This window comes from Carex rostrata, chromosome 8 (assembly GCF_964058835.1).
Source record: "Carex rostrata chromosome 8, lpCarRost1.2, whole genome shotgun sequence".
Taxonomy (NCBI): Eukaryota; Viridiplantae; Streptophyta; class Magnoliopsida; order Poales; family Cyperaceae; genus Carex; species Carex rostrata.
The window spans coordinates 5,568,111-5,581,939 of NC_135925.1; the positions used below are offsets into that span (position 1 = coordinate 5,568,111).

General features: G+C 33.6%; 2 protein-coding genes across 6 annotated transcripts; both read right to left on the minus strand.

Moving 5' to 3' along the window:
- Positions 1–397: 397 nt before the first annotated feature.
- LOC144557904 (Tetratricopeptide repeat (TPR)-like superfamily protein) lies at positions 398–3,157 on the minus strand. The gene has a single exon (XM_078306551.1). It carries the CDS (start codon positions 3,119–3,121, stop codon positions 776–778), a length of 2,346 nt encoding a protein of 781 aa, XP_078162677.1. The 5' UTR covers positions 3,122–3,157; the 3' UTR covers positions 398–775.
- Positions 3,158–4,287: 1,130 nt separating this feature from the next.
- Positions 4,288–9,408, minus strand: LOC144557905 (pectin acetylesterase 8-like). Of its 5 annotated transcripts, none has more exons than XM_078306554.1 (13): positions 9,164–9,408; positions 8,622–8,766; positions 8,233–8,315; positions 7,773–7,899; positions 7,563–7,642; positions 7,393–7,479; positions 6,792–6,916; positions 6,321–6,381; positions 6,104–6,157; positions 5,936–6,013; positions 5,301–5,406; positions 5,056–5,201; positions 4,288–4,613 (listed from the first exon to the last, which is right to left on the minus strand). In XM_078306554.1, the coding sequence occupies exons 2-13, from the start codon at positions 8,752–8,754 to the stop codon at positions 4,494–4,496; spliced, it is 1,200 nt and encodes a 399-aa protein (XP_078162680.1). In that variant the 5' UTR covers positions 8,755–8,766; positions 9,164–9,408; the 3' UTR covers positions 4,288–4,493. The 5 variants fall into 5 exon arrangements, with proteins under 5 accessions (XP_078162680.1, XP_078162681.1, XP_078162679.1 ...); XM_078306555.1 differs by having other exon boundaries at positions 9,160–9,397; XM_078306553.1 differs by lacking the exon at positions 7,393–7,479 and having other exon boundaries at positions 9,158–9,301.
- Positions 9,409–13,829: the final 4,421 nt, after the last annotated feature.

A 13,829-nucleotide genomic window follows, 5' to 3' on the forward strand; every position in this document is an offset into this window, starting at 1 on the left:
CCTCATGCAGAAAATAATGTCAAGCTTGTTATTTCCTCTTCACAGTTTGCGTTGCTCTTCTTTTTTTCCTTTCTGTTCTTTTGCATTCTCTCTTATTTTCCAGTTAACAAAATTATATCCAAATAAAAAAAATATCCATAAACTCACGGGATCATCAAATGAATTCACTGGAATATTTTTAAGTCAGACCAGACTTTCAACCATAGTTTCCCTCGTCGATGGATTTTACACGGTTGGCAAGTTTCTGAATATTGCATTTTATCACCTCTAATTTCTAAATATTGCAAGAAATATATAAATCCAAATATCAGCTGTACTTTTTCTTTATTTTGTGCTCCATATAATGAATAATTGTTAGATTATCATTGGCTCGCATGACTTAGCAAGTATTATTATCTTCTATTTCACTTGAACGATACAAAAAAAAAAAGAGAGCCGGAAATTCATGAGTCTTTTCCAACAATGTTTTTTTTACATTACAAATTTACGATGGTACAATTGATTTGTTATGTTATTTAACATGGTACCATTTTAAAGATGCCGGTATTATGTCTATCGACCGATTTATTTGTCAAATCGTAAATGAGAATCGTTACCAAAAACCTCGACAACACGGTTAACTCAGTTGGCTGTACATTGCTATGTTTCTGTTTGTTTGAGAATTCCACTAATTTTACCTGACTAGACTTCAACTAGTTGCTCCGAGTAGGGACCAAAGAGCAGAAACCCCGCCAACTAGCTGTGCCGGTTAGGAACCAAAGAGCTGAACCAAATATTAAAGCAATACAAATTTCTCATTTGAAATTCGGCATCCTCCAATCCATCTGGTGCCAAGCTCCTTGCTCATTCTTCTCTCTCTCATCTCCCTTCTCACACTCTCCACACCATCCCAGATGCCATCTAATGCATACAAATTCGAAAGCATGACATGATGGCCAGTGCTCCCACCATAATCCCTATCAATTTGAAGTATCTTTTCCGCGACCAATTTACCGAGCTGTAGCTTCCCATGTAACCTGCATGCAGCTAGCAATGAGCCCCATATGCCCACGTAATCCCCATCTCTACCCAGGCTATTTACAAGCTCATAGGCTTCATCCACCCTCCCATGTCTCCCTAACATGTCTATTACACAACAATGGTGCTCTGGTGTAGGTGATATACCAAAAGTATCCATTGAGTTGTATACATAAAGTCCCTCATCAATTAATCCAGAATGTTGGCATGCCGAAATCACAGTTAGAAATGTAACAGAATCAGGGCTTGTACTTGATTGCTTTTGCATTGAGTGAAACAGTTTCAAGACTTTGGGAGCAAGTCTATGCTGTCTAAACACAGACAACATTGTGTTGTACGTCACAGTGCTTTTATCAGGCAATTTCTCAAATACCTTCTCTGCATTTGCAATGTCTCCACTCTTTGAGTACATGTCAATCAGAGAAGTGCCCAAAATTAATTTCTTATCCAGACCATTGCGCATGGCAAATGCATGAATCTGTTTTCCTCTATCAACATCACAGACGGAGAGTATAGCCGCGAGAGTAACAGCATTTGGATTCTGGCCTTGTTGAAGCATCTCATGGAATACTGAAGTGGCATGCTCAGTCAGGCCGGCCCGAGTGTATGCGGTGATCATGGCATTCCAAGTGACCTGATCTCTGCCACTAGACAGACATGTATCAAAGTATCGTCTTGCAATCTCGATAGACCCAGATTTAGCATACATGTCAATTATGTAGCTCTCCATTCCTTCCCACTGGATCCCATGCCTTATAAGATATCCATGGGTCTCTTTTCCTATTCTTAAACTACCAACATTTGAGGCGGCAGATAGCAAAGCAGTGAGTGTCACCGAATCGGCAGTCAATCCCTCTTTCTTCATCTCATAGGTTAGCAACAACCCATCATAGTCCAAATTATTCTGTACCATTGCCGTTATCATGGTGTTCCAAGATATCAAATCTTTCTTTGGCATTCTATTGAAGACCTCAAATGCGGTTTGGACACAGCCGCACCTAGAATACATGACAACTAATGCATTGTATAAAATTACAGGCAACTCGGAGAACTTTTCCTTCAGCAACAACGCATGAACTTGTTGTCCCAGTTGAAGATCTTGCAATTGTGAGACCGCCATTAGTGTAGAAGGAAAGGTCCATCTGTCAGCATTGATGCCATCTACACCCAGCAAGCTAATAAACAAATCGACTGCCTCAACATAGAATCCATTTTGTTCATACCCAGCTATCATTGTATTCCACACCTCAGTGTTTTTCTTTTTGCTTTGATCAAAAGCACGCCTAGCCGATTCCAAGTTCCCAATTCCAGCGAACATACCAATAGCAGAACTCACAACAAACAGGTCATTAGTATACTTCTCACCATGCTTGACTAGTAACCCATACAGTACATCAGCAAACCTCCTAAAGTACTCCTCCAAAGAAACCCCAGCTGGAAACACGTTGACAAAGCTAATGGCACTTGGCGTAATTCCTGACGCCCTCATCCTATTAAACATAACAAAGGCCTCATAGGGCCGGTGATTCTTAACATACCAAGCAATAATCGTGTTCCATGAAACAACATTTCTTACCGGCATTCTATCAAACACCTTGCGCGTGGTATCAATAGTGGAAAGATTTTGAGTATCAAATGTGCAGGCATACATATTAAGAAGTGAGTTGTTAACTGCGTGGTCACGCATAAGGTCAAAACGATAACGTCTTAGGTGGCAGTGGATGGAGCGGCCAAGCGAGAGATGACCAGACAGAGCACAAGCCTTGAGTGCGGACGAAAAAGTGTATGCATCAGGAAAGGGAGGGGTGGGGGGTGGATGGTGCATCATGAGGGAGAAGAAGAGGAAGGCATCGTGGGGGAGGGAATTGCAGACGTATCCAATGAGTAGGGCATTCCAGAGCAGGGTCGGGGCAGGGGAGGGAAGGGAATCGAAGAGACGCCGCGCCTCGTCAACATTGCCTCGTCGGCACAGCCGGGTCAGACGTGCACGGAGGCGTCGAGTGACTTTGGGCTTTGCATAATCTAGTTTTGGAGAAGAGGGTTTTGTGTTTGAGAGGGTGGTTGGAAGAGGGGGCAAGAGAGGAGATGAGACGAGGGATGACATGTTTCAGTTGTCTCATCTCACTCGTTCTCAATATCTGATATCATATCTGTGGAAGAAACGCCTTAATTATAATAAGCTCATTAAAAATTAAAAATAAAAATAGAAGGAAGGGCTAAACTAGGGGTGCAAACGGATTGGATAATATCCATCCGTATCCGGATCCGTATCTAAAAATTTGATACAGATATCCGAATATCTAATACGGATACGGATACAGATATGCATGGTTTTGAATTTTAATTATCTGTATCTGAATAGTAGATATATACCATATAGTTTAATGTATATTATGAAAATATTTATGGATATATCTACGGATATCTGATATTCGATTCGTATTCGTACTTATCCGTCTAATATCGATCGTATCCGCATCCAAAAAATAAAAACGAATACAGATATGGTTTCACCACTATCCAACTCGTATCTGATCCGTTTGCACCCCTAGGCTAAACAGTATTACTTTTTACCTAAACAAAAGTTTTTTTCATATCTAATCATATCTCATATTATATATCTTCGTTTTTAAAGTCAAAATTGTGGATTGAACTGTTGAACATGATATCCATACTAAAATATACTTGAAAATGAAATTATATAATTTTTGCAAACTTTTTATTCTTTTTTAAGATAGGTACAAAATCAATGTTTCTGGACCGTTCAAAAACAGTGATTTCTATCTATCTAAAAAAATAGGAAAAAATTTCCTAACATTATAAAATTTTATCTCTAAGTATATTTTAGTTTGAATATCATATTAAGCGGTTTGGATCAACTCATTCGACTTTGAAAATGAAGATATAAAATATAAAACATTTTAGTATGGATATCATATTAAGTAGTTCGGATCAACACATTAAACTTTGAAAATGAAGATATAAAATATGAAGTATGATGAGGTATGAATACATGAGATATTGGAACCCTCCTCTTACTAAAATAATGAATTTAATGATCAAAGGTATGAATGATGGTAAGTTGATCATCTACTTGAAAACATTATGCACTTTAAGTTTTGTATACATTAATTGCAATGACAAATAATTAATAATATCATTGGTGATTGAATCAAAGTTACCTTGTTAATTACTTAAAATATTTCATTTCCAAGATCTTTATAATTACTCAAAAGAGAAATTTACTCACTACATATGCAGCATAAAACAAAACAAAGCAGACCTTTACAAACTTTCGAGTACTGCTGCTAAATTACATTTTACAAAAGGTCCAAAATAAACATACCCCCTTTAGTACCCTTGATACGGATTAATCGTATAATCCGTATATTTACGTAAATTAAATCAATCATTAAAGTTTATGTCCATCAAAATCAAGGATTGTTGCTTCGAGGAAAAGATTTGCTATTTGCTAGCTAGCCTTGCAGGGAGTCCTCTACAAGGTCTTTGCATGTTGGGTTGCAAGGGTAAGTGCAATCTATCAGTCGAACTACTTTTCTGTCATAAAACCAATCTCCAACTGCTTTACCAATTGTCTGAATACATAAAAGAGAAACAATGTTGAGATAAACAAGTTGTGCTTCTGCTCAGATTCTCGATTTTTTAAAATTCAAATAGCCAATCTAAAATGCTTGAAACCAATAGTGTTTCTCCTATCTAAAATGCTTGAAACCATAGTGTTTCTCCTCATATTCAAAATGTAATGAAATTCTTTACAGGTGCACTCAAATTATTTCTCATTAGATGAACAGTATGTTGCAAACATCACAAATAAGCAACACAAATTGTTTTCAAGTTGTAAATGAAGCAATTGAGATTAAGATTTATGGCACTCAAAAAGAAGAAAGTGCAGGTAGCAACAGAGTAACAGGTTGGAACAAGTTGCAGACAAATACCAAATCAGAAAGCCTGGTTTGTCAATACCATGCCAATATATCTTAGTGAAATAGTTAATTTAAATAAGTCAAAGAATAGTACCGTCTTCTGAATGGAAGGCGAACCATCAGAAATCCATGTAAGTTGAGACCCAGATTGACAGTGTGCATAGCATGAATCTATAAACATGCCAGTAGATGACGTGTTTCCCATCCTGGGAATTGCATTTAAGAACTCCGTCCTATAATCTGCTTCAAAATTAAGAACTTTATGTTGTTTGCAAGCATATGATCTACTGACCAATTCATACTATAATTGTGCTAATTAATGATGTCAAAGAGGTTAACCTTGCACAGTAACAAGTTGGGTTGAAGTACACTTCTTTATATTTAGCTTGCATTCACTCCATGCCTTTTTTGGATCAGCAGTGTTAGGTGCTAAGATATTTTTCATCTGCTTCAAGCAATGATATAATGAATGAAAATGAGTTCTATGTATAAAATGGGAGAGATAGATGCAGAAGGCTCATTGTAGCTACAGGCACAGAATGAGTTGCTATTTAATTCTTAGGGAATTAATAATATTCCAATAAGAGTCCCATGTTTTTTGTGCACTTCTATATTGCCGTTCCTCTTGTTCATTTTAAACAGCAAATTATAATTTTTTTTCAGGTAATATAATATATTGTCGTTCCTCTTGTACATTTTAAAAACCAAAATACCATTAATTAGCATTGCGATTTCAGGCTGAAAATGCATCTATTGTACATAATTCTCATACTAATTTTGTAAGATATTGGACAAATTTAATCAAACAATCGAATTTTCTTAGAAAGAAATGATTAAAATTTGAATTGTAAGCTGTTCCCATGTAATTGTTTCTGATATCTGGGTCCTTAAAACCAATTTTCTGTTATTCCGATCCTTATCAAGCTATACTAAAAAAATATAAAAATAATAATCAGATTGGGATGAGTAATAACCTGCCATGAGTCATAAGCTGCATTGAGTATAAAAAGAGGAGTGCGCATTTGGGGCACTACATACTGTGGGAAGAAGCACTGCAATATTTATTTTAACTTTAGCAATATTGTAAAATAATAATTCTGATATGCAAATATACTATAGATTGGAGAAAAAAAATATCAGACCAAACCAGATGGTAGCCTAGATGTGCAGGAAGATGGTAAATTTTTAGCTGATCCCTATAAAATATGCAGATGAAGTTGTTACTTTGATGATAAATAAAACAAAGCTACAACTAGTAACAAGGAAACCTTTATGAACCAATCAAATCCTAGGTTATTTGATTAGTGAATCAATAAATGATAGTTTCTTTGAGGAAAACATGATAGGTAACAGACATACATGGGTGGTAACAACTTGTTGGTAGAAAGATCTGATGGATTGTCCTCCAGAAACATCCTTGCTGTCATTAGTACAATAAACACATAATCACATGAAAAACCAATATAAAACTGTATTTTGGAATCTTCATGCTTTGGTCATGATCAACTGCTGAAGTTTCAGAGAACATACAAACTTCAAAGGTTTCAGAGAACTAAGGCCAAGACTCGAAAGTACAAAAAAAAAAGAAAAAAGACAGGACGCTAAATGGGTAAAGTCTGGAGGTACATGACTGTACATGTTTTAATCTTGATCAAAATGTAGACCTGAAATCTTCAATTTTGGGACAATTATACAATAAAAATGTTTATTTGTTATGGAGTTGTACTTGTGGTCATGCATCTTTCGCCTTTTTTAACTGGTTTACCATCATCTATGGATCAACGGAGTTTCAAGTAAAAATTATAGTGAGGAAACATATTGCAAGCTTACGCATCAATGAAATAACCAGCATCAGAGAAGCATTTGACTTTTGCAGTTGCTGGTAGGAGAGATTGAAATCTGTCGCAGTGCAATATTGAAGCCAATCCACCGGCTGAACAACCAGAAAGTAGAGCCTGCATTTAAGCACAACTTTTCATAGCCAAAATTTTTAAATGCTTCCTGATTTAGCTTCCATTTTTAAAACTGATTCTTAATTTTGTTGACCATAAAAGATTGTCTCATTTACTTATGGTCTCAAAAAGTTTGCCATCCAATATAAAAACTTCTACAACACAAATAAAATTCATTTGTCGGCCACCATATCAGAAGTATTTTCAGTTACCAAGTGATTTTGAATTTAAGTCATTACGCTAATCAACACCTAAATTAAAACCCAAAACAGGAAAGAAATAAGTTTTAAACAAAAAATTTTAATTTTTGGGAAAGTCTCGGGACCAAATATAAAAAAAATGTTTGCACAAAACCTGGGTGGCAGAGTATTCATGTCAGGTAAATTATAGCAAGCATATCAAATTCTCAACAGTATAGGTAGTAGTTCATTGCGTTTACAACAGAACTTCTAAAATCATGCAGGAATATTATATCATACATTTTGTGCCTTGTTCATTCCCTTTGCCAATAGGTCTTCTATGACAGCAAGCCAGATCCTGTTTCCTCGGTAGAAAAGATTTGTTTTCTGATCATAAAAAATACTATAAGATTAGGAGTTAAAATTTAAGTTGCACAACTTTTACACATTATAGGGAAAGACAGGGTTACCGGGTCCACAGTGTCGACATCCCCAGTAAATGATGAGCCATCACAGTATCTAACCTTTATCCTGTTCCAGTTGTAGAAATCTACACGAGAAATTACTTGGTATCACTAAATTAAAATCAAAATACTGGAAGTTGATAATTTCATAATTGAGTTGATTTGCTAAATAAATGTGCCAAGATACAAAGTAGAGACCAACAAGACAGGCCATACCGGGATTGGAGCTCTGTACGTTGCCTAATATACCAGAGAAAGAAAGAGGTTGCATGTGCTTGGATGATCCCCTGTACGTATCTTGTCTATCTAAGCAATCCTGTGCATTCCTGCACCACCCTCCTCCCTGCCAAAATCAGCTCTTGCCAATTAAAGATCTTGTAGGAAAATAAATGCAGATATTGCTTACTTTAAAAGTTTGTATTTTATCTTTGAATATGAGAGTGCCGTTTCCTTAGGCTAAAACGGCTTACAATAAGCACGATTCCTGACAAGAATCATTTTTTGTTCTTTAGAATTAAGAAAGTCTCTTTTAATTAGCAAAATCTAACTATGTCTAAACTTTTCTACTCCCTCAAACAAGTTGCCACTGCTAATTATAGCACTAATATGTAATATTGCTATAAGATCATGAAGTTACAATAAAGGACACACATAAAATGAAATTAATAAAATTTACCTCCATGTGAACTACCCAATTGTTGACCCCAGAACCGAAACCAGGAGAGAAATGATATGCGGGTGCGCTGCCATCCAAACAAACTGTATATTGAACGAGACTTGTGTTCAGAACTAATGTAAATAAAAAAAAATTATCACAAGTTATAAATTATCTGCCATACTCTACAAAAACAGAAAAATAAGAAACATGAAAACAAGTTTTTTAATATAACTTGATTAAAAGGCAATTAAACCCGATTAAAAAGGGTTTTGAACTCCTGGCATTCTACAAAGACACCTGTCGTTAGAGGACAATCAAACAGCAATTAAACTGATTAAAACCATTAAATAAAAACCCCGTCGTTAAACGCTGCTAAAAGTTTCTTTTTACATGAAAATAATTTATACCTGCTCCTTTGGCCACTGCACTTGATAAAATAGTCATCGGCACGTCTGCTCCATCAACCCTCACTTGTCCCAGAAATCCCAGCACACAAACAATAGAACAGATTCTCCATTCCAACTTCCTTTTAGTATACATTCTAGGTTGAACCTACAATTAACATTTAAATATTCAACTCTCTCATTATCAACTTCTAAAAGATATGAAGGTTTTACTTCACAAACATTAAACAAAAATACAAAGAAAAAGTTAGATTTCTTGGATGATTTTTATTTAATTTCTAGCTGGTATATATAAAGGACAGTACTGAATGAAAATCCTCACTGAGGTAGATGTCAAGCACTTAATAGTTGCCATACCATGCAGTACCACCATTTTAGAGCTATAACAGAAATTAACGGACATTTCTAAAAACAGTAACCAGCTGGGTATTAATTTCAGCACAAGTCACAGTCGATTTCACTTAAAATGAATGAAAAAAAAAAAGATTTGGGTAAAGAGCATTGCTTCAAGCCCAGATCAGATTAAAGAAACAACAAACACTTACGCTAGTATATATCTCTCGTCAAATTAGACCTCCAGACACCTGAGATCTTTGTATGGATTTATAACCAATGTACGAATTTTTCCTCTTTTATAAAGCGCGAAATGATGCTGGATGAGTTTTAAGTAGTACTGACTGAGGATGCTTACTTGGGCAGAACCGCAGAAGCTCTCTAGAAATGTCCCATTCCTCTTCTATAAGAAAGGTATATTTAACTTAAAGAGAGAGAGAGAGAGCACCGTCAGAATGACTATAGCCTATAGGTAGCTTTAGAATAAAGCTCCGATAGAATTTCAATTTTTTTTTTTTTTTTTTACTTTTTTACACGTTTCATTAAAAATTTGGACATTTGCTAACTATACCGAGTTTCCTGTGGTATAACAAGAAGTACTAAGAGTGAGGCTAAAGCCAATCTGTTGATCTGAACCATGCATCAGATTATTTTTTACTATTTTTTAGATCGTTAAAAAATAACTACTTTCCGATTAGGGGCGGACGTAGAATTTTTACCAGGGCGGAGCAATAATCGGATGCAAATAGCTTATCGGGTTCAAACCTAATAGTTTATCGGATACAATTCAACATAACAAAAAAAAATACCAATCAATATAATAAAAATCATAAATTACTTGAAAAAAAATCAACAATTCAACATTTATAAGGCATTTGAAATCAACATTTTGGTTCAACTTGGCAACCTCTGCCTTTGAATTCAGAAAAAAAAAAAAACATTTTGCTTCAACTAATTTTCGATATTTGGGATCAGCGCTTATTTGGGCTCCGCTAATTTGTTTCGCTCAGAGTTTATATGGGCTCCGTTCCGTCTATTAGAATTTCAGAATGAGCTACAGGGGAGCAATTTGAATTCCAGGGAGGGGCAGAGGTCCGAAAAACAGATTTTTAGCACTATTTTTGAAAATCCAGCGGGAGGCAGCTGACCCCCTGTGCTACAGTGGATCCGCCCCTGTTTCCGATAATCCATGCACATTTTTATATGGAGATTATGTTTAATTTATCTGGTTCAGCCACATAGGATCCGAGATCTTATTAGCACCAACCAGGCAACCGAGTTGCGTGGGGGCAGTAAATGTGAATCAGTGCACGGATCTGGGGACCATTGGTTATGGATGTCATAATTCATAAATCCAGAAATCCAGTTAGCACAACTTTTAATATGAATGTCGGATAAATCTGATATTCCATGGAATATAGTTTATCTCTATTGTTATATTATGCACGTAGTTGTTTTGATTCGCTAACGGCTGAAATTAAAATATGAACTTTCAAATTGAATATTAACCCTTCAATTACATAATTTATCTTCTTTTGATTAAATGCATTTATTTTATTTATAGAAGTCTAAATTTAATTAAAAACAAACTCACCACAGAAATTGCTACATGGTTTGTCACTATTAAAATTGAATAAATCCCTAGCGATTCGTTTCTTTATTTCTCTTTACAATTATCTTCAATTCTTGCAATTGAATTATTTCCTTATTTATCTGTTTCCTCCATAGTTTCGACAATAAAAATGAAAACTATCATATCTTTCCAGATTTTGTTAAGGCTACTATATATTTGTGAATAGATGAATAACATATCTTGTGCAGATGAAAACAATCATATATTTTCGATCTGAATATATATGTAGAGAAAATACTTATTTGAATTATTTAATTATATCTTTCTCAATTTTATTTATTTACATATTATTTATCCTCTAAATTGTTTAATAACTTGGTCTCCAAGCACATATTAATATGGAGAACAAGATGAACAGTTTGGATCGGTCATTTGGATTTTGAATTTTAGATTTATGGTCCAATGCACAAACCCCTCCATGCATTGCAATGCACCATAGCCATCTCTCTCTATATATATATTCAACTATAATTATGTTTTAAAATTTTATTTGATTCATAAATTTTAAATTTTAAATATTTTTTTATGTGAGTAGGTTAATTGTCTCATTATTTTTTTGTGCACAATCATATCTCGCATTATTATCTCCTTTTTAAGTTCAAACAAATTCAAGCCATTCAACAAAATCTTCATATTAAAATATATTTGGAGGCTAAATTTTATAATTTTTAGAACTTTTACTGATTTTCTAAATTGGTACAAAATAATTGTTTTTGAATTATTTGGAATATTTTGAAAAAGAATAATTTTATATCTATATAAAAATATAAAAAATCAGAAAAATATAAAATTTTATGTCTAGACACATTTTAATATGAAGATCATGTTAAGTAGTTTAGACTGACTATTTAGACTTTGACTAACGTTTAATTCGTTTGTCTGACGTTTTCAAACATAACATCGAATAAAACGAAAAAAAAACTATTATACAATTTATTCGCGAATAAAACACAAATCACAAATTATTCGTGAATAAAACGTGAAAAAAATGCAATTTTTTTTTTGGGGGGTTTTTTATTGCTTCCTTGTGATACCGAATTATTTCTTAATTATACCTAAATTATTTTCGAATCACGAAATTTTAACTCGGCCAAACCGAATTCAAACCATTCATTTGTCGTTCATTACTGTACGCCTCAGGTAGCTGAGAGAGGCGAATCCTATTAGTCTATTACATATTTACATACCGTGTTCTTATAAGTTGGTTATATGAGATCCAGACTTGTGAGGCGTGTGTAATTTGGACTTTCTCTGACGAGTCACGAGAAACACAGTCTTTATTCCGCAGATCCAGTGTCTGCCATGGTTCATCTTTTCAGAAAACCTTTAAAAAAAGAAACCAGTAGATTTTTCAGAAAACAATTGAAAAATGAGGGACCTGAATGAGGAAATCTACCGTAAAAAAGAAATCTAGACAGTCTGATTTAAATCCGACAGTTCAGATCCGATTGTACAAGGTGTTACGCTGGTCAATCGGACAAGGTGAGGTTTGCTGGATGATCTGACCACAATTCATTGACTCCTGCTGCCCACTGCTGTAAAAAACGGTCTTAACGGCCGATTAGACTGTCGTTAAATCGTTAATCATTAACGGTGATCAAATCATTAATCATTAACGATGATCAAATCGTTAATCATTAACGGTGATCAAATCATTACAAATACACTTAATGAATGTATGTTTGCAGATGAAAACAATTAACCAACCGTTTTTTCCGATTAATCAACCGTTTTACCGTTTAATCGTCTGTTTATTCATGTTTATTCCCGTTTATTTTAACTTATTTCAATGAATATTTATTTTTACAATAATTTTTTTTTCTGTAACAATGTGTGATAATAAGTTTTATAAATTATGTATTGTGGTTTTATTTGTGTTTGGACATACATCCAATATTTTTTATATGTATTTTTTCTTCTTACTTTGAAATTGATTATTTCTTCTATTATCTATATACCATATATTTATTTTTAATTACTGATATAATTTTTTCAATTAGTACGACATGTTCATTTATGAAACTAAGTTGTTATCATAAACTAAATTTAGTGATTTTATGTTGGAATGTTTTATTTCTTTCAAATAATATGTTATTAGTATTTGAAAAAGCTTAATTCTTGAATTTATTTTTTCATTAAACAAATGTATTACTTACATATGCAAAGTACTTATGTGTTAAGAAAAAAATAAGCGTAGTGTCATGTTATAATAATAAAACTAAATTAAATTAAGTTTATTTGATAAGTTTAATGAGTTAAATAAATTATGATATATATATATATATATATATATATATATATATATATATATAAATTTAATAAAAACGTTAAATTGTCCACATAATTTCTATTAATCGGCCGCATATCAATAAAGGTAACGCATGGATAACAGCGATAAATCATACAATAAAGGTTGGGACCAAAACGTTCCTATGGCATATGGGGACTTTTTTTTCAAATAAAAATAAATAAACTTATTTAAACAAAATAAGCATCCAAATATCTATTAGGCTGGATTTTCAAAAATAAGCTCCACCATAGCACAACTACGGTGTTGGATGCTACTGTGGAGCTTATTTTCGAAAATTTAGAGTGCTTGATGCTTGTTTTGTTTAAATCGATTTGTTATTTTCTATTTTAGAAAAAAATCACCTATGAGAGGGGTGAAAACGGAGTGGATACAGAGCGGATAATGCTGATATTATATTCGCATCCGTCGGATAATGAGTAGATACGGATAGTAAATGTATATCAAAATTCAAAATCAAATCTGCCTTAAACTGATACGGATACGGAACCGATAGTCCACGGATACGGATGCAAATACGGATATAAAACAAATAATAGTCGGATAATTAAGATATATAAACTTCTAAGATACAAATATTAATTAAAAAATTAAATATAAATATTAATGAACTTATAAGAGATGAGAGATAATCTATTCATATAATATATACTAGCATCGTACCCGTGCGTTGCAACGGAAACAAATTATTTCATTATAAAATATTATAAAATGAAGAAGATCAAGCGTTTCATTATTTCATTATTTGTGTGACCTTTTTGAAAATCAACCGTTCAAATACGTGCTGCACAAATCTCAAAGCAATAATAATACTGATACGATACGATACGGCAATTTTCAAAAATGAAGGATATGATACGGCTATTAATATATATATATATATAAAATTTTATATATGATATTTATATAATTACAATTTAAATCAAATTTGTAGAGA